Source organism: Protopterus annectens, chromosome 9.part0 (genome assembly GCF_019279795.1).
Source record: "Protopterus annectens isolate FY-2018-M chromosome 9.part0, PAN1.0, whole genome shotgun sequence".
In the NCBI taxonomy this organism is placed as follows: domain Eukaryota; kingdom Metazoa; phylum Chordata; order Ceratodontiformes; family Protopteridae; genus Protopterus; species Protopterus annectens.
Window position 1 is genome coordinate 1,720,761,672 of NC_056743.1, and position 21,927 is coordinate 1,720,783,598.

At 40.4% G+C, this 21,927-nt stretch overlaps 1 protein-coding gene across 1 annotated transcript in view; it reads right to left on the reverse strand.

Annotated features, from left to right (window-relative positions):
- The window catches only part of LOC122812231 (serine/threonine-protein kinase N1-like), a 2,446,550-nt gene that overhangs the window by 2,231,704 nt on the left and 192,919 nt on the right, over positions 1-21,927 (reverse strand). Inside the window, exon 2 of the mRNA XM_044084586.1 lies at positions 8,805-9,105. Within this exon, the coding sequence (XP_043940521.1) occupies positions 8,805-9,105 (301 nt within the window). The remainder of the gene's footprint in view (positions 1-8,804; positions 9,106-21,927) is intronic.

Genomic DNA, 21,927 nt, shown 5'->3' on the forward strand with positions numbered 1-21,927 from the left:
GGCATCTGTGACTGACATTTTCTGTCCGCAGTCTGGGCACTTTTTAATCCAAGACTTTGGATGCTTGTCCTTATCTTCAGACATTACACAACTCAAGCACAATGATTAACTAAGAGCTGTTTTAAACTAAGTAACTCACACAAACATACACACAGCCCAAAAGGGGCACAAACAACTAAGTAACTACAAACAGTAATAAGTCCAAAACAATAGTCCCAAAGGGGATCACTGACTAATCCTAAGGCCAAAGGCAAGACGGAAATACTGAGGAAAGGGGTAAAAACACAGAAAAGCCTACTATTTACTATCTAGTATATCTGCTAAGAATAGAACAAGGGTATATAAAAAAGAAAACAAATATAACTTGCTGAAAGTTAAAAAACTCCCAATAAAGTCCTGAGCCAAGCTGGAAACCAATAGATCCTTGCCATGGCAAACTAGATCTGAGGTAATTCCAGCAGTGCATTTTGGGATAAGGGAATAAGCTACTGGAGAACTTTGAGCTTGCTAGTTGGTCGTGTCAGAGCTGAGGATCGGCTCCGAACCCATCAGTGATGAATGAACGGCGAGATTGAACAACTTCACATCCTTATTTTCAGCACAGTCAGGAAACAACATAATTTTCTGTTTAAGCAATCCAATAATATGCTGCTGATACTTATACGGAACTGTCAGTTTAAGGTTCTAATGGCCAAGGTTGCAGAAGTGTAAACCTTCTTATCCCATCTATCCAGCGCCCTGGAGTCTCTATCTGAGGAGGCAGGATTTTTGGCAGTAGTAGCATTAATGCCCTTGGGTCCCTGTAAAATGGTCTCAGGATCCGCAGTAGGATTTTTAAAAAGGAACTTGTGAGAGTCAGAAACCCTGTAATATCTACCAGGTTTTCTGGGAGCAGGAGATAAAGAGTCAGATGCCAATAAAGATTCCGAAAAGGCATCATCAACAATGTCTAGTACAGAAGGGACAGCTAAAGGCCTCTGTTGGGGCAGGCATAAGAAATCCCTAAGCCTCTTTTTAGAATCACAATAATCCTGGCTTTCCCAGCGAAAATGCTCCATAAGAGTATACAAGGTTTCACCAAAAGAGAAATCCTTGTGGGGGGGGGGGCAGAGGGAATAGAATCAATCAGAATCCTCATAGGTAGATAAGGGTAAATCCTGGTCATCAGAGGAAAACAGAAATTTCAGAATCCTGGTCAGAAGTATCATAAGCAAATTCAGTCCTAGGTCTCTTAGAGGGGGAAGGTTGGCTTCGCCTAATTAAAATAATAAGGTCTTCAGCCATTATCATTTGTTTCTTAGCCATAGAGGCCTGACAATGTGGTCTGGGTGTCGGTTTTCTAGGCATGGTTCGAGTTTTAGGCCTTGAAGAAGAAAATGGCGTCGGTTTAATATGCAAGTCAGTAGGCCTGAATACACCCTTAGAAGCCGCTGCATGCACAGCAGCTCCAGACCCATCCAAGGTAGAGACATCTGCAGGTTCCACAGTTGAAGCATTTCGCAGCATACTGGACTCTGAATGGGTCTCAGTAGAAGCCTGCAAATCTGAAGTAGCGGTTATCAGAGGCTGCGAAAGCGCCTCACTGAGTACCGGCGAACTGGCGACTGGGTTAGGAGAAGCATCGTCGGCAGCTTTGGACTTAGACGGCCTGTCTCTGTCTTTATCTTTGCGTTTTTTCGGAATGTTGGTAGTCGGGTGGCTTACCAAAGACATATCTGGATAATTGAACTGAGTAACAAAGTATTTAGAAGCGTAAATATACCGACGACGAATAGTTTGTTGCTTAAATAAGGAACAAAACCGACAGCAAGGCATGTCGTGGTCAGGGCCTAGGCAAGGAATATAGTACAAATGAAAATCTTTATGAGGTATTTGCTTTCCACAAGAAATACAATTATTGACTTTTACTGACATCGGTTTAGAGCAAGAAAAAGTTTCCCCAACAGGGTATTTAGCTTTAGTTGAAGACTTCGGTTCTGAAACTCGAAAACAAAAATTTCTGGAGTCGGCCGACCAGCACTTGCGAACTGCTTCGGCTTTGGGCACCGCACGGCAAGAAAGACTAATGTAATGGCATCGGCTGCGTGCTTTAAACCCCTAACTACCTGATGTCATGGAAGATGAGACAGCAACCGACGCAGAACCCAAGACTTTGGTAATCAGGCCGACTGAGGGCTACTGCAAACAGATAACCCAAATGTGATGACAGCAACAGTGAAACACGAAGAACATCATAACTCTTCCATAGCTATGTCAGGTCGGTTATTACTACCCAAATTTTAGTAACTGTTAAGTAATGCCATCCAGTTTTAATGTTATCGTACGTACATTATCTATGTCTGTGCATATACTTGTGTTTGACCTTCTAAGTCGACTGGGTATCCATACGGACTCCAAACTACTGTAGGACTTGAAAAGACCATTATTTATTCTGTAAAATTTTATCATATGGGGACACATTAAAAACAGAACTCTCTTCATGCCATAAAACTAATTAAAAAAAGTCCGAAGCCATCCACAATGTGTAACTTGAACACCTATATTTACATATACTAATTTGGGAGAAAGGAACTTATTTTATGTAGTACAAGTTAGTACGTGGGACACTGTTATCTAGCACTGTATACACACAGACTGGGACACCTTAGGTAACATACAGCTATATGACAGGAGCATGTTTCCACATTCGTGCGTTTTTTTTTTTTTTTGAAAGACAAGACTGTGATGCAAAACCTGCAGAGTAATTCATGTGCAGTTTACACTAAAGTAAAACTGAATTATTCCACTGATGTGTTTGTGTCTAATATCACTGTGATGAAGTATGACGCTATGACAAAATGAGACAATAAATATGGCTAAGTAAATACAGAACAGTTTTGCCAGTTTCACATAGATATGCTCAGCAATGTGTGTACAGCTTACACTATTTGCTTTGCACTTTGTAGGTCACCTGATTTAGGCTCAACTAATAGCAAAAAAAAAATGAGAAAGTATAGCTCTAAATAGTTTTTTCTGACAGGTTAGCTTTATCAAATCTTACACAACATTGTCATAGAACCTCTTTCATCACTGAAGTCCTATACATACTCTGGAAACAAAGGTACCTTGTTTGCATGCCATACTACACACATTACTCTCACTAATGACCAAGTATGATGTTTAAGTGACATCGAACTAACAGCACCACCCAAAAAGGATTATAGATGTCAGTAATCTCCCAGAAGAATCTGCAAATCATAAACTAATAGTTAATCAATCCAATTTGTTAAGGAAAACATGTTCAGAAATTAAAACAAAATAGTGGCAATGTCTAGTTAAGATGCTGGCAGGTGGAAAAACTGTTCCAAAACAATTTTAAAAAGAGATATGCTTTGACAGATCACTGCATCTTACCTCCAGGAAAAACACTCACAGAAGGAGAACCTCATCATGAATCCTGCGTAGTTATATGCATGTAATATTCTACATGCTACTACAGATCCATTTGTTGGCCTTAAACAATGCCTTCACTTCCGCATTCTCTGATACCTGCTGTATCTTAGTGGAGGTCATACAGTAGCCAGAAGCTATCCTGGCATTCAAAGGGAATAAGGCAGAGATCTAATCCTGGATAGGACATCAGTCCATTTCAGAATACACAGGTATATGCACGCACGCGTGTGCACAACTACGGACTTTTTGTAGGATCAATACACTTACAATATGCCTTTAAAATGTGGGAGGAAACCAAATACTGAAGGTACAGGGAGGACATGCATAGTGAACAGAAGGTTCCCTTCCAATCAAACCACCTGTGGGGCAGCAATGCTAACCACTGTATATTGTGCCTCCCCTGCAAAGAAACGCACACCTTGTAAGTCAAATTAATAATTCTTACAGGCAAGGAAATATATCCAGACAATAAATTTTGACTGACTTTTATAAACAATGTTCCTGACAAGACAATTACAGCAGGATCAGAGTGGTAAACGGCATTCTAAATCCTAAATTTTCAATAGAATCATAAGATCTTAAAAGAACTTGCAATACTAATTTTAAGAAAGGGCAACTTAACTTTTGTACATGAATCTGTAACAAATAAGTGGTACTAAAGAGTAATACAGTAAACTACCTCTTATCTGGTCTCGCTGGGACTGGACCTTAGGCTGGATAAAAGAATGGCTGTTTAATCTGAAAAAGCATACAAAATAGCATTGAAAGGTTATAGATCAGCTAGAATAACAGGATTTGTGTTAGTATGCATTTTTATAATGAATATGAAGTCTAAAACTCAAATGTCTGTTATTATTTAGCCAGAGGAGGCGGTCTTCTCTGTTGTTTTTTTGCTAGGGCTCTGGCAGAAATTTAATGGCTGGTTAAAGAAGAGGCCGGTTAAAAAGAGGCCAGATAAGAGGGAGTCTACCGTATTTTTAAAATATTTAAGCATAGTCAAAAAAATGTACCTTAGTCTACATTATTGGGCTTGTCAGTTCTCCATAAGGACTCCATAAGAATGTCTAAAAGCACCTCTGTTCTCTGACTAGTAGCCAGGAAAGTACAGTGATAAGCCTAACTCAATGAGTGGAGTTAATTCCACATCTGTTTTACACTGCAATCACACTGAATGAGTCAATAACAAAACATTACACTCAACTGACACAGACTGAAACAGTACCGTCTTCCATTAGCAAACAGCATGGTGAAACAATATAAATGAGCATTAAAGCCAGTTTATTCAAACACATGTTCATTCTACTCATTCTTTTTGGCGGCTACACATCAAAGTACACATTTAGAAGCATTCTTGCAAAGAAACACACAAGCCAACATAAACTGCTCAAATTTGCATCAGTTTCAATACATTTAATAATTTTTGAAAAAGAAGCATGTTTACTCCAAATAATAGCGATTTGTTTACACTTCTAAAAAAGACAAATAAGCCAAAGTGACAAAATTACTTAATTACAAATAACTAAGTAGCTGTAACTACACTAACAAAAACAAGTATAAATAATCAGCTGCACATTAGTCAACTAAACCTAAAAGCTACAGGAACTTCGAGCTAACATCTCTATAAGGCCTAAGGGGAAGGTAGCCAACTAAAAGAAAAATTCCAATAAAATTGAATGAACTGACGGAAAACAAATGAAATGGTTGTTGTTCATAGATTCATAGGATAGTACTAGGCTAGATGCCTGTGGATGATGATTTTTTTTAAATAAATTAACAACAAATGAAAATGCTACAAAAATAACAGTGGCAGCCTTGAATCTGTTTGTAGACCTGACTACCTTTAAAACGTGGCACCAGGAAATTGCAGAGGGATCCTAATTGTTACAGCATTGTGGGTAAGGGGGAGAGGCACTGGCAGCCTGGAAGTTATTGATGCCAAGCAAAGTCCCGGCAAACTTTGATCTTGGAGTAATGAAGATGGAACTCCCAGCCCCAGATCAGATGATTTGTGGTTCTCAACATAACTGAATGAAAGATGCTTGGACTGCAGGACATAATAGAACTGCTGTGTCAAGTGCTTAAACCATTTAGCAAGCATAGCTTTGGCCATGTGCCAGATCACTGAACGCTTAAAAAAGCGAACGGTGATTAATCAACCCTATGTAAGCGAAACCTTACAATGTCGAAGTGTCAGAACAGCGATTTTTTTACAAGGGAAAAAAATCGCTGTTCCAACAAAAAAAAAAAAAAACAAATTCAAACATTACAGCCCCTACTTAAATATACCAACTCTGAGACCACACTACAGTGCCAAAAACGGCAAAGTGCTGAAGCGGCCAAGCGATTTCTTTCCCAGGGAAAGAATTCTCTTAACAGCCGCTTCGATGTTTGCATTTTCAGCCTTTTATGTTTGACCAAGAAGCATTCGAAAGAATGCGTCTTCGGTCTTGTAATATATATCTGCTACTTCAATTCAGGGGAAATCTTTTGAAGGTACAAAAGCATGGGTAGGAGCAACTGAAAAATATTATACTGTTCTCTCTTATGTATCTTACTTCGGCTACTAAAATGTGAGTGATAAAACAGATAAAAAGTTGGGTAGTAATGGCATGGTCAGTGAGTCAAGGAAATGGTAATATGCTAGGTTATTTTCTGTAGACCTTTTTTATAATTCTGTTAACAGCAAAAGTGTACCCAAAATGAGCCTAGCAAAATAATTTCTCCACGTTTCTTTTAAAATTAAAATATTAGAGTGCATTGTAAGCTAATATTTACACATTACAGGTGTTTTAGCAGAGAAATTTCCATTTATTTATTTCTATTTGAAGCTGAGTAGGTGGGCTGATCCTTTTAAGCCAAGATGTCATGTGGCAAAACAATGGTTTCTAAATTGTTTAAGGAGTGGAGGCAGAAATCCTCTTATGTCTTGCAGACAGAGCATCTTCTGGGAGATACAGTTATGTTGACAGCCACAAAACATCTGATCTGGAATTGGTAGTTCCACCATCATTACCCAGGTGACAAAGGCTGGTAGAAATGCGCCTAAAATAAAAAATAAATAGCATCATTCTTTGTAAGTCTCCACTTGTTTTTGTGCTTGCTTTCTCTGAAGTTTCATTTGGTCACAATTCAAAGCCCTTGCATATCACTTCTCTGCACTGCACAGCTGCAACTTTGCTTGTCTAAAATATGACGCTTACTGTACTTCACAGTCACTGAAAAAATCTGCTTAGAAAAAAAAATGGCTGGGGCAGCTTATGCTTTTGCATGTCTTTTGTAATAATGTTCACTCAAACAGGGATGGCAGTGCATGAGCATCCATCTGTTTTATAACAAATGTTTCCCTTGTAGATTGCAATGTCCTGTTCCACAATCTGACTAATGGCATGGGCATGACTCACTCAGAGAACGCAGCTTTTCCTGCTTTTGACAATCCATCTCTTTAATAATGCATAATTCAGTGTCCAGGAAATTCCAATGCAATGACTGGTTGGAATATAATTACTAGTAATATAACAAACTTCATCACTTTATTTAGAGAAATTAATTCTGCTGTAAAATTACTCAAGGCTAAACCAATGACCACAGCTCAACAAATCCTCCCTAAAACGCCCACACTAGCTTTGCAGTTAATTTTTTAAGTCCAGTGTTGCTCCACTTATATATTCAGCTGTTACCAAATTGATTAGTGAAATATCTATTTCTTAACCAGATAAGCACACCAGGCACTAAAACCTATTTTCAGAAGCAACCTTGCAGCAGACTGTCTGGTCATATAGTCTTGCACATATTTGCACAGTTTACAAGCTGAGACTGAGGGACTCAGAACAACAGTATGCAGCTTACAGTCTCAACTACCTCAGCTAAACTGCTAGGTGATGTACATACTGTGGGTATGTATTTATTTATTTTTGTTTGTTTAACATTTGTTAACTGGGAAATATATGTATGAAAAGTGTGTACTTTATGTATGCGCCACAGACTATTTGAGCAATGAACAGGTAAAGACAGGTCACACCAGTCTCTGCAGCATGCTTCCATGCACACCTTCAAGCAATCTATTAAAATGTGTTTAAGTCAGAAAGTGTGATGTGTTAAGTATGGGAAACCCTGTGCCACAAAAATACTTGCATTCGATTACTGCAGGTGGCTTTGGTGACCATGATAAGGACACCTGGCGCATCCATCAATATACTGAGACAATTCAGGCTACTTGTCAAGCATCAGAGAGATTAGTCAGTAATGAGCATGTACAAAAGAAGATGGGCCTAACTGCACAGTACTCATACTTGTTCATGTATCCTGGGAGTGAGGGAACTTTAGCAGACTGAACGTTGTATGATGCACTGGGGTGAAGAGTGCCACCATGTACTTTGCAAACAAAGTGACATGCTGGACACTATTGATCTACAACAGCAACCCAACACAAAAGTACCATCAACAGCCTAAAGAGTCCCTTAGCATTCCACAATGTATAATATGGCTAAATAAGCTTTGGATGTAAGAACTCATGTGGTAATTTCTCCAGCAAAAAGTGTCGCCTGTGGAACATTCATGATGAGGCAGCATAGTTTCATGTACTGCTATGTTGACATGAACGCCTAATCAAATGAACAACACTGAAAACTGCATGTTGCCGCAACTATCTATTTATGTATCACTTTGAAAATATAACCAAGGTATGCATGTTTACTTTCAAGGTGTTTACAGCAAAAAGAGAAATTACAGAAGTGTTATTCATTAGAGGAAGTCAGCAAGAAAAGAAGTATTTTCATTTTCACATAAAAAGTATCCTTACTGACAAACATATATTCTGTTGGGAGATTTTTTAAACTCAAATTTAAATATACAGGGTACATACACCACAGTCATCAGCAAGTGCATTTTCCTACTAAGGGGAAGGTGTTTCAATATACAACAAAATCAGCATTTCTATTACTCAAGGAGGAGAAAATCAGTGGGGTTCTTTTATGTCAGGTTCAAATGCTGAACTCCCCAATGACTACTCTAAATAGGACACAACTGACAGTGTGCTCTGTGTGCGCAGAGGCAGTCATTCCTTTTTGTTTTATTTTTTTTGTTGTTCACATGGTTGTGTAACTGTGCAGTTAGTAGAGATAAGTAAAGGTGGTGTGAGGGTAAAGCCCCAAATAAGGGGTGCAGGGGGTATGTCCCCCCAAGCAAAAAAGTACATTGCAATCAACAGGTGCAATAACACTTTGCATTTACTTTTTGCTTCTGTTATCTATCAGCATCCCTGACAAATGGAGGGCTACTTTTGTAAAAAAAAACATGACATTCCTACTCACAATATGCTCATCTGTCCTACTACTTCTCTAACAGAATAGAAATCCTATTAACAGAAGCATTACCTTTGAAGTCTTCATGTCCTTTCACAACAATATGGGCATCTAAATCCTGCAGCTTTTGGTGGAGTTCATCAAGCTTTTTGTTGGAGTTCTTTAGGACACTTTCAACATTCGACAATTTTTTCTTATCTGTCGTGGCTTTACGCAAGTTCTCTGCCCCCTCCTTTATCTTTAATTCTTTCCGAATCTCTTTCTTAATTTTGTCCTTAGTTTCATCCAGCTTCTGCTGAACAGACGTGTCAGAAAAATCAGAGCTCTGGTCGAGGCCCAGCTGCTCGAGAAGAGACAAGTTTCCAGGATCGCTCTAAGGGAAAAAGTGTAAAAACATCACGGTACAACAGCAGATAATGACTTCACATTCTTTTACCCACGCAGATACGAGACAATTTTAATAAAATAACTGTGTCTTTTGAGTGTCAAAATCATCATCAAGGTATGATCTGGCAAAGTAGTGTAGTAATGAAAGGGGCAGTCACATAGAATACACATGTCAACAGTCAAGTACAACACATAACACATATTCATTTAGTCAGGTGTGGCTATTTACATACAATGACAAATAGCAAACTCAGAAACAATGCATAATGATAAAGCCATCGCCCATTTTATTTTTTCTGCTGTTAAAAACATTTCTTATGGCATTTCACAAGCATCTTAAAACGACTGATTGCATTATGCAGGTCAGACAGATTCCACTGGGACAAGGAGTTTAGTTTAGGGAAGAATCAAATTAAAACTAGCTCATTCAGCAAAAGCAATAAAAAAGGTCACTGCATACTGCAGGAAGTACAGCTGTGTAAGTAAGCTTACCATCAGCAGACGTTTGAATGACCACTGCTGCAGTAGCCTTAGCTATGTGGGATATATCCCACATAGGATACAACAAACAGACCGCTTCCAAAACCTAGAATAAAAATTGCAACCACCAGCAGCCAAAGGTCACCCAGGAGAACAAAAGTACAGTTTTGTACCTACCATAAATGTAGATGTTCGAAGATCCACATTGCTGCAGTCCTTACATATGGGTAGTCCGCTGTCCTCGGTCGGCCCGAATACCAAAGTATTAGGCTGACGCCGGTCATGGGCGCTCAGATCTGACATCAGAGCGTCAGGGTATAAAAGCGCATGACCGACGTCATATCCTCAGTCTTTTCTTGCTCCGGATGTCAGAAGGCCCTAAAAAGAAAGGCCACAGCCAAAAACAGAATACTTCCCAAAAGGCATGTACAACTAACAGCTACCACCCAAACCATACAACCATTCCAAACTACAGAGGGGAAGGAGGGAGGACTGCAGCAATGTGGATCTTCGAACATCTACATTTATGGTAGGTACAAAATTGTACTATGTTCTTCATCTCACATTGCTGCAGTCCTTACATATGGGTAGAATCCCAAAGCAGAGGTAAAGGGAGGCTGGCAAAATTATAAAGCATTGGGAGCTGCCAAAATGCCCTGTAAGATTGCAGTGGCAAATCCAGCCCTAGATTTGGAATAAAGAGGAAGGTGGTAATGTTTAGAAAAGTATGCACTGAACTCCAAGTAGCTGCTTCCAAAATGTCTTTAGTAGCTACTCCCTTAAAAAGCTGTAGAAGTGGCAGTAGCCCTAGTGGAGTGAGGTCTGATTCCAGCCGGAATCTCCTTACCATGATGAGAGTAACAAAAAGCAATACAAAAGCCAATCCACTTAGAAATAGTTTGTTTTGAAACAGGTTTCCTGAGAACCCAAAGCAAAAGAAACAAATAACTGCTGAGACTGTCTGAACCCTTTAGTCCTGCTCAAATAATAAACTGCCTGTGAATATCCAAAGTGTGCAAAATTTTCTCCCTTTATTTTGGGGATCTGCATAAAAAGTAGGCAAATGAATTGATTGGTTCAAGGCCACATTTGAAACCACTTTAGGCATAAAAGTAGGATTAGTACGCAGAGATACCCTATCCTTATGAAAAATTAGGAAGGGTTCAACTGCCATAAGAGCCTGTAATTCAGAAACCCTTCTAGCAGACGTAATGGCCAACAAAAAAGCCGTCTTCCAAGACAAAAACTTTAACTCGGCAGTAGCTGCAGGTTCAAAAGGAGGTAAAGTAAGTTTTTCCAACACAAAATTGAGATCCCAGGCAGGAGTAGGAGCTCGGGTCTTAAGTTCTTTGCCCCTCTAAGAAATTGTTTAAACAAAGAATGAGAGAATAATGGAGGGTCACAGTCATAGTGAGCAGAAATGGCTGCAGCATGAACTTTTATAGAGGAGAAAGACAAACCCTTGTCTAATAATTCTGTAAGATATTGAAGAGAAACACTTAAATCAGGCCTGGAAACATCAAAGCCCATTGTTTTGCTCCAAATTAAAAATCTCCTCCATTTATCAGCATAAACTTTCCTTGTACTAGGCCTTCTGGCCTCCAAAATAACATTCAAAACTTGTTGTGGAAGCTGCGACCCTCCAGGTTCTAGAACAGAATATGCCAGGCTGTTAGATGCAGGGACTGAATCCTGACATTGAGGAAATGATAGCCCTCCTGTGACAACAGGTGCGGAATCGAAGGCAAAGGCCATGGAGGCTCCCGTACTAAACTCCTCAGCAGAGGGTACCAGTGCTGTCGAGGCCAATCTGGAGCTATTAGAATCATGGAGGGCTTGTCTTGTCTGACCTTCAAGAGTACCTTGGAGAGGAGAGGCAGAGGCGGAAAGGCATAGACGTGAAGATTGCTCCAACTGAATGATAGAGCATCCACTTTCCAAGCTGTGGGATGAAACATTTTTGTGCAAAACTTTGGCAACTGGAAATTTAGTGGAGAAGCGAACAGATCTATGTCTGGAGTTCCCCATATCACTGTCAATTTTCGAAATACATGGGAATCCAATTTCCACTTGTGGGGATCCACTATCTGTCTGCTCAAAACATCTGCTAAGGAGTTCTGTGCTCCTGGTAGAAACCTTGCCTGAAGATTGAGGTGTAAACTGAGAGCAGTCTCCCACAAAATCATTGCTTGCCTGCAAAGAGGGTATGAATGGGTTCCCCCTTGCTTGTTTATGTACCACATGACAGTTGTGTTGTCTGTTTGAATCAACACTTGCCCTGGGTGAAGTAAATCCTTGAAAGCCATCAATGCAAATTGGACTGCTAACATCTCCTTCAAGTTGATATGTAAATGTTGAAGTCTGGCAGGCCACATGTCTTGAACCCATTTTCCATTGAGGTGTGCTCCCCAAGCCTTGTCCGAGGCATCTATCGTTAAAATCTGACTCGCCTCTGGTCGGGTCACAGAGAGTCCCTTGTTTAGGTGACATTCCTGAGCCCACCACAAAATTCCTTTTGAATGCAAGGTATTATTTGAATGACAGTGTCCAGATCTTGGCAGTGTTGTGTCCATACATTTTTGAGATACCATTGTAGCTTCCTCATATGCAGTTTGGCATTGGGAAGCACCAGAATACAAGATGCCATGAACCCCAAGGCTTGAAGGACTGTCCTTGCAGTCAGCCTGGACCGTAGAGACAATTGTTGGAAGTAAAGAGTAAGGTTCTTTTGCTTGTCCGGGGTCAAAAAAGCCATCTGAGAAGCTGTATTCAGTCTCACACCCAGAAAGCACATTTCCTGAGAGGGTACTAGACTGGACTTTGTTTCGTTCACAGAATACCCTAGGCACCTTAACACTGCCATCACATACTGTAGATGATGAAGAAGTACTTGTCTTGAGCAAGAATCAGGCAATCGTCCAAATAAGGATAAATTTGTATTCCTCTTAACGAAGGCTATCACTGGAGCCAGAACCTTTGTGAATACCTCAGTAGATAAGCCAAAGGGCAATGCAGAGAACTGATAATGTAAAGTCCCAGCCGCAGGTACCTCCTGCAACTGGGCCTGATAGGAACATGAAGATAAGCCTCTTTGAGATCCAGAGTTACCATCCAGTGATCTTTGCCCAACAGAGGTAGAAGTTGTTGCAACGTCAACATTTTGAATTTTGGAATGTCTAGGTATGTGTTGAGGATAGATAAATTCAAAATCGGCCTCCAAGTGTTTCCTTTCTTTGGTACTAGAAACAGGCGAGAATAAAATCCTAGGCCCACTTCTGACAGAGGGACCTGCTGTATAGCCCCATTTGAAGAAGTAAAGAAATCTGTTTGCCTCTACCCTTTGCTGAGGAGGAACGTCTGGCATGCCTTTGAAAGGAGGCAATGTATGGAAATAAAACTTGTAGCCTCGGTCTATAATGTCCAACACCCATTTGTCCTGGGTGACTAAAAGCCAGTTTTGCTTGAAGAGTGCCAACTTTCCTCCCAAAGGAGCTGCCAGACAGGAAGAATCTGGCAGCTGAAAATGCAGGTCATTGGGCCTGTTTACGAAAGGACTGGCCCCTGCCCTCACCTGTAGATTGTGCAGGTGAACTCCACGTTCTAGGCCTGAAAGTACTCTGAGCTCTGCCCCTACCACGTCTAGATCTACCCCTAGACTGTGAATCAGAAAAAGGATAAGCCCATCCCTTAGTAGGCCAATTCCTGCTAAACTTAGGAGGCTGCACCTGCAAAATCTTTAACAGTCTGCATAGACTTAGCCTTGTCTTCCATTTTCTTCAAGACAGACTCCACAGGAGAACCAAACAAAACTTCAGACTGTAAAGGAGCATCCAAAATTCTAGTCTTAACATGCTCTGACAAATTCTGATCCTAATAACTGAACCAGTGGCAGCCACCCTGGAAGAAGCCTGTAAAGCATCGAAACCACACTGCAAAGAATGCTTACCCACCTGTTCAGAGGCATGAACCAAATCATGTAATTCTTTACACTCTATGCCCTCTGCCAAAGCATCCACTTTAGATTTTAGTTGAGTAAGGAGAAAATTCTGATACTTCAACATATGAAACTGGCAATTCAAAGCCCTCATTGCTAAAGTGGAAGAGGTATACACTTTCTTACCCCATCTATCCAAAGCTCTAGCATCTTTATCTATAGGAACTGGATTCTTTACAACAGAAGCCCTGACACCCTTAGGTCCCTGGCTAATAGTTTCTGGGTCAGCCCTTGGACTCTTATACAGATATTTATGAGCCTCAGGTACTCTGTAATACCTGTCTGGCTTAACTGGCGCAGGAGGCAGAGAGTCTGGATTAAGGGAAGCCTCGGAGAAAACGTCTTGAACAACATCCAAAACAGGAGGTATAGCCAAGGGCCTATGTTGTGGTAAAAATAAAAATTCCCTAAGCCTCTTTCGGGAATCTGAGAAATCCTGACCTTCCCATTTAAAATGCTCCCTCATAGCATAGAACCTCTGATTAAAGAAATTAAATATTCTGCCATTTTAAGCATGTGTTTTTTAGGCACAGAACCTGCAGAACTAGGACTGACACCCGTGGAAGGCAAACCAGGCCTGCCTTTGGAAGGAGCCTTAGAGGCAGAAGGAGAAGGCCTAACCACCTTAGGCAAGGAAGGGAGAACAGCAACCTGAGAGGCCCCCTCAGCCTGACCTGACTCCTGAGAGGCCACATCTTGCAAAATTAAAGTCTCCCCCTGAGACTCAACTGAAACCTCGGCTGGATCCACAGATTCCACCGTAGTTTCTAAAGAACCGGCGTCCGCGGACGACTCATCCTGCCTGGACTTTAAAGATTTGTCCTTGCGCTGCGTTGGAGGATCCGACGGCATATTATAATTACACCACTTAAGACAAGCCTAGCCAATCTAACCTATGTTTAATGGTGCGCTTATTAAACCTAGCACAAAAGCGACACCCGACTACGTCATGCTCAGGTCCCAAACAAGGAATACAAAGAGAGTGGTAATCCCTATGCGGTATCTGTTTCCCACAAGAAATACAATTATTCACTTTTTCTGACATCCGGAATTAACTGAGGCAAGAAAAACAAAATATTCAACTTGGTTTCGGTCTGAAACTCAGAATACGAAAATTTCAGAACGAACGGCACTTGCAAACGCTGCTTCTGCATCGGACCATGCGGCAAAAAAGACTGAGGATATGACGTCGGTCATGCGCTTTTATACCCTGACGCTCTGATGTCAGATCTGAGCGCCCATGACCGACGTCAGCCTAATACTTTGGTATTCGGGCCGACCGAGGACAGCGGACTACCCATATGTAAGGACTGCAGCAATGTGAGATGAAGAACATCTGCAAATGTGAAAACCAAAATCTCCAAGCGACCACCACAGCTAAAAGCATACGTAGTTTATTAAAAATGCGACAGGATAAGCACTTCACACAAAGTGCTTCTTCAGATCCATATAACATACAAACATTGCATCCCAGTTTAAATATCTTAGCAATAATAAAACAACCAATAAAAGCTAATCAATAAAACAGTTAAGTCACTGATATGATCTACGTTTCTTAAGAACAGGTTGTAAAGGCATAATAGCATTAATTCCAAGTGATTTATCTGAGACAAGCATCTTCAGCTATCGTAAATCAGGTAACTTTTCTTGCTGAAGCTCAAACTGCTCCAACAGATTTGGCTCCTGGTGCTATATAACAGGGAACCTTGAATATGTCTCCACAGCTGCAGAGCAACCAGATGACACTAGGTGGTGCTAGATAAAAGACTATAAATCATGTGACAACTACAGGAAGTGCTTTTCCTGGTTTACCAGCCCCTTTTTCAGGTTGTCTCAACCACAGAGGAGAGAGCGTTTTTTCAGCCATGGCCGGAAGAGGAGGAAAACATCGTCAGAGGAGGAGAGCTTCATGGAACCAACACGCTTCAAGAGATATCAGCATTGGCTCTTAATTTATCCTCTGTTGAACTTACTGCATTGCATAATAGTTTGCTCAAAAGAGGATTAACTTTTGTGCCTGCGCAAGTTAGCGATTTAATTGTAGATATCAAACTTTTCGCAAGAAACGTGCCAATTAAACTTGCATTTTCAAACTAGAGAGATTCTGTAGTTAACCTTCTGAAGCGTTCTAGTTTATATAATCCTCAGTTGCCACCTACAGTTACTTTTGTTAAACTCTGCAAGAAGGAAGTGTCCGATTCTCTGCCAGCAAACAATAACTTAGATAAAGATGAGGCTATGGCTCTACAACAACTAAGGAATGATTCCAGGACAGCAATACGCCCAGATGATAAAGGAAGGGTGACTGCTGTACTACAATCAACGTTTTATGCAAACAGCATGCAAGAAATGTTAAATGACACTATCACCTATAAGGATATATAGTGATCGGTTGCTGAATCAGTTGGGAAGCAAGTGCATGAAACCATATATGACTTCTTATTAACATCTATGATGAATAAAGATCTATATTTCTTTATGTTGGCTGAAAAGCCATTAATTCCTATTATTCATGGTCTACCCAATATGCATAAATCTCTGTTGCAGCCTTCCCTTTTTCCTAACGTATCAGGGAGAGGATGGGTGACTGAATTTATATCCATCTTCATTGAAAGTCAGTTAAAGGCACCTTTAGATAAAGCAACAGCTGTTCTTAAAGACACTGAACACTTTCTGTGCACTCTAGGAGATTTTTGCAGAAATCATGGGCCATTTCAATCTGATGTTTTATTGGTTACAATGCACATTTGTACTTTATTTACGATAATACCCCATGATTTTGGGATTGATTCTGTGAAATGTTTTTTGAGAAATAATACTGAATATTCTTCTATGCATATTGAACTGTTAGGCACGTTGTTTGAACTGGTTTTGGAAAACAATTTGTTTATGTTTAAGGAGACCATTTACATGCAGAATCTTGGAGTAGCTATGGGGACCCACTGCGTGAACAGTTGTGTCAACCTGGTGTTGGCAAACTGGGAGAGCAGGGTGGTCCTTTCACAGCGTTTACTTAGTCCACACTTGCTACATTCCAAAAGATTTGTAGATATCTTTGTTCTGTGGCGAGGTACACACGTGCAACTGCAACAGTTTGTAGATTATCTTGAACGAAGTAGTGACTGTGTCAGATTTACTTTGAATTTTTCTATCAAGTCTATTGATTTTTTAGATACTAAGGTTGCTTTCATGAATGGTACGATTCATAGTTCTTTATTTATGAAAAAATGTAGAAAGAATGCATTGTTGCATTGCTCCAGTATCCACCCTAAGCATGTTTTTAATAATATAGCTAAAGGCAGTTTTTAAGAATGTCTAGACTCCTCACTGAAGATCAAGATTATCAGGGAGCATCTTTGGAGCTGAAAAATGAGTTAATGAAGAGAGGATATAATCATAATGACCTAAATAGAGTTATGTTACAGATTAAAGGCCTGCGTGATACAACAGGGAAGCCATTTTTTCATAGGACAGCTCATGATTCTGATATAAGGGTGACACATGGGGGATCGAATAGAAATGTTTTAAGACTACCCCTCACCTATAGTATTAACATCTTTAAAGTATGTGAGATTATAAATAAATATTGGCCTATTCTGGTGTCTAATGATCAGTTAAGAGCTATAGGTGATAGAACTATTATACATTTAAACACAAGCTTTCTTTGAAATGGCAGCTCTGCTATACCACGAACAGCACTACCAGGGTGATTTCTAACAGACACGGTACATTTCCATGCAGAAATTGCAGGGCCTGCTCATTTGTTTCAAGGAGAGATATCTTTGTGCATCCCTCTACCAATCGTACATTTACTTTTAACTTGACTGTATATCTAAGAATTTAGTTTATTTAGCTAGCTGTACATCATGTGCCTCTTTCTATATTGGTAAGACTACCAGAATGCTTAAAGAATGTATTATGCAACATCTAGGTGACATCAGGAAAATGAATCTCTAATGCTTTAGCTAAGCACATATCCAATAATGAAGGGCACACATTTAAATTTACAGCATTGCAATTGATATCAGATAAGAAGAGGGGGGTGATATTAACAATAGAGTAGAGCTAGCTGAAATGCAGTGGATAGCAAGAATGCAAGCAGATAAATCACCAGGAATTAATGCTACTATGCCTTTAAAACCTGTTCTTAAGAAACGTAGAGTACATCAATGACTTCATTGTTTTACTGATTAGCTTCTACTGGTTGTTTTATTATTGCCACGATATTTAAACTTGGATGCAATGTTTGTCTGTTATATGGATCTAAAGAAGCACTTCATGTGAAAGAGCTTATCCTGTCGTATTTTTAATAAACTATGTATGCTTTTAGCTGTGGTGGTCGCTTGGAGTTTTTGTTTTTTTACATTTGCACCTTCCAAAACTTCAGGGCACCTTCCACACACCTAAACCATCAGTCAGCTCAAGCTCAGCTGACAAAAAAGATAAGTTTGGGCACCTAGCCCTTCAAAGCTTTCGTGCCAACAAAGAAAGGGAGGCTGAGCCCTGAACAGGCAATGCTAGGAAGAAGAAAAAATAAATGGCCACACCCTGCCATAAACAACACATCAAAATGGAAGGGGAGCAGAAGGAGGAAATGGCTACTGCAGCAGTGACCATTCAAACATTTACTGTTATGGTAAGTTTACTTACACAACTGTACTGTGTTTATCATACTGATCACTGCTGGGGTAGCCTTAGCTATAGGGGTAGATTATTCTAGCTCACTACATTTGGGAGGCAGAAGAACAGTCCATGAGCTCCACGAAAATGATCCTAGCAAAGCCTGATCTAGGCCTAGAGAAGAAATTGAGCTTATAGTGCTTTGTAAAAGTATGTACAGAGGACCAAGTTGCTGCATCTAGAATACTATTTAGAATCCAACCTTTTCCAAAAAGCCACAGATGACGCCAAGGCCCTGGTGGCATGGACCTTGACCCTGCCTGGAATAGTTTTGTTGTGGCGAGTATAACAAAAGATAACACCCTTAGACAACCATTTGGAAATAGTCTGTTTTAAAACAGGTTGTCCCTTCTTATCTTCACAAAAAATGAACAACTGATTCGAAGATCTGAAAGATTTAGTTTTGTCAAGATAGTACCTGAGTTATCTGTGGACAACCAAGGTATGAAGAATCTTTTCACCTTCATTTTTAGGTTCAGGAAAGAAAATAGGGAGGATGGGTAGTTTGGCTTAAAGTAAACAAAGATACCATTTTAGGCACAAATGAAGGATTAGTTCTCAAAGCAATCCTGTCTCTGTGGCATGCAACTCAGACACCATTCTTGCAGAGGTCAGAACAATCAGAAAAAGGGCTTTCCATGTTAAGAACCCCAAGTCAGTCAGGTTAGCTGGTTCAAATGGAGCAAGTGTTAGCTTCTCTAACACAAAGTTAAGATTCCAAGGAAGGCCAACAGTTTTCCTGGAGTTCTCTTATGCAAAACCTAACAAGAGAATGCAATGAAAGAGGAGGACCCATTGGAAAACATACTGAAATGTCTGACAAATGGACATTGATGGAGGAGTAAGAAAAAGGATAGTAACTTACAAAAAATATTGTAAAACCAGAGAAGAACTAGCCCTGAATAGGTGCTGGCTATGTTGTTGGCGTCAACCAGAAAATATTTTCCCTTTACTAATATATGATTTTCTATTAGCAGGCTTTCTCGCCTCATTAGTAACTGCTGAACATCCTTAGCAAACAGGTGTCTAAAGGGAATTAAGACCCTATTATCAAGGCAGTCAAATGAAGTTGATTGGGGTCGGGTATATCAACCACCCCTGTTCTTGTGTAAGTTGATCCAGTCTGTGAGGAAACTTTTTGTAATTGCCTGTGGCCATTTTCATTAAAAGGGAAAACCACAGTTTCCTGTGAAAGAAGAGAGTCACCACAATGACCTTGGGGGATTCTTTCTGAATCTTCAGATGCACCATGAGTAACTGTGGAAAAGGTGGAAAAGCATATAAGAACATTCTTATCCAAGGGGAAAGAAAAGGCAGCTATATTCCAGGCCTTCTTGCATAGAGTCCTGGAGCAGAATCTAGCTAGCTGATTGATCAGAGAGGACACAAACTGGTCTACTTCAGGAACCCCCACAGATGTATGAAATCTCAAAAGACCCCCGGATCTAGTTTCCATTCATGAGGATCTGCCCTTATACTGCTCAGCTTGTCTGTTATGCAGTTTTGCTCTGACAGAATGCAGGACGCCTGCAAAGTGAGATTAAGCTGTGAAGCTATATCCCAAGATAACATGGCTAGTTGCAAATGCGGTAAGATCTTACTCCCACTTGCTTCTTGATGTACCACACGGCTATGGTGCCATATGTAACAACTTGAAGACGTCCAAGGGGACCAAAGATGATTTAGAGTGTTGAGTGCCTTGATCAAGGCAAGCATCTCTTTTATATTTATGTGCTTGCATCAGCAGTTGGTGTCCCACACACATCGCACTTTTATCCCTCCTGAAACTGCTCCCCAAGCAAAGTCTGAGGCATTGCTGGTGAATGACTGCTTTGGGAACATGGAGTGAAAAGTGGAGACCCAGATTTAAGGATAACTGCTGTCTCCACCAAATGATTTCTCTTCTACTGGGATTTGAAAAGACAAAGGATGTTGGTGCTGAGACAACAGAGACTTCAGATACCACTGTACCTTTCTCATGTGGAGTCTTGCCAGGGGATTCATGAGAATCACAGATGCCATGAGAACCCAAATCCTGAGGTATTCCCTTGCTGTGACAGAAGTCTAAGTGGAAAACCTTAGAAATAAATCTAGATGGTTTACTATCAAAATGTGGAGCAGCACTTGCGTGAAGCTGGGTGGTTGAATACGTGTTTCCTAGTTACTGTAATGCTGATCTGAAAATATTCAAATCTACATTAGCGAATATTAGTGTTCATTCACTAATATGAGGTTGAAGTTCTGATTAGAAATCACACTACCGTTTTCCTCACTGGAGTGTGATGTCGGAGTTGGTATATATAATATGTAGGGGGTGTGGGGGGTGCAGGGGGGTTGCCCCCCCCCCCGCAAAACCATGAAATCTTGTGCTTTTGACTTAAATCCCATGGCAGCTTCACCACAACAGCCTGAGGGCCTTACGTCATCTCCTGGTAATTTGAATAATTTTGAATGCAGACGTCGAGGTGATGATTACCAACAATCTGTTAAAGTGACAATACCAAATTCAACATCAGTTCGGGCAACTGAATAGATTTTGTTGTAATATTAAGCATTTTGATAGTAAACCGATGCAGATATAGCTCTATTTTCTTCCTGTGGAAGAAAAGCTCTTTGAACTCAGGTGCCTAGCTGACACCCCAGGAATGCAATCCTTCCTGTGTGATGAAATCAAAAATTTTGACTTCTGAATATTCTCTTTGAAGCTTATGTAACAGATCTCTCACCCAAGTGAGAAATTCCTGACACACTGAAAAAGACTGCAAAAATAAGCAAGTAATATAGTTATGGAAAATTTGGATACCCTGTAACCTGTAATGAGCTATAGGTGGAGCTGAACACTTTGTGAACACTCTTTTGATACAGTGCATAATCCAGGGGGCAAGGCAGAGAAAGTACAGTTGTGTACATTTACCATAAATGTAGATGTTCCGAGTGTATTCACTGTTGCAGTCATCACATTTGGGATTATCTGCTTGCAGTAGCCCTCAGTCGGCCTGATTAACAAAATCTTGGGTCCTGCATCAGTTGCTGTCTCTTCTTCCGTGACTTCAGGTTGTCAGGGGTATAACACATGCAGCCGATGCCATTACATCAGTTTTTCTTGCCCGAGATGTCAGGTGCCCCCTTAATGGGAAGCAATACAACCTATATATACATATATACAAGGATATACCTTCAATAAAAAAGCAAATACACCAAAAATCATTTAAGCATAGTAAAGGAGAGTAGAGGTATAGCCAAAGAAATCAGGGGGCTGGAGGGAGGGTAACCAGGACTGCAACAGTAAATACACTCGAACATCTACATTTATGGTAAGTGTATACAACTGTACTATGTTCTTCGTGTTTCACTGTTGCAGTCATCACATTTGGGTAGATTCCCAAAGCTAAGGATGGGAGGAGGAATTTAGATAGCATTAGGACCCTGTAAGACTTCAGTGGCAAAGCCAGCTCTGGATTTAGAGAAAAGTGGCAAATGGTAATGCTTGGTGAAAGTATGTACAGAACTCCAGGTAGCAGCTTCTAGGATGTCCCTGATAGGGACACCCCTGAGAAAGGCTGTAGAGGTAGATGCAGCCCTGGTTGAGTGGGGTCTGATCCCCTGTGGGATAGGTTTTCCATGGTGCTTACAGCAGAAATGAATGCAATGGCC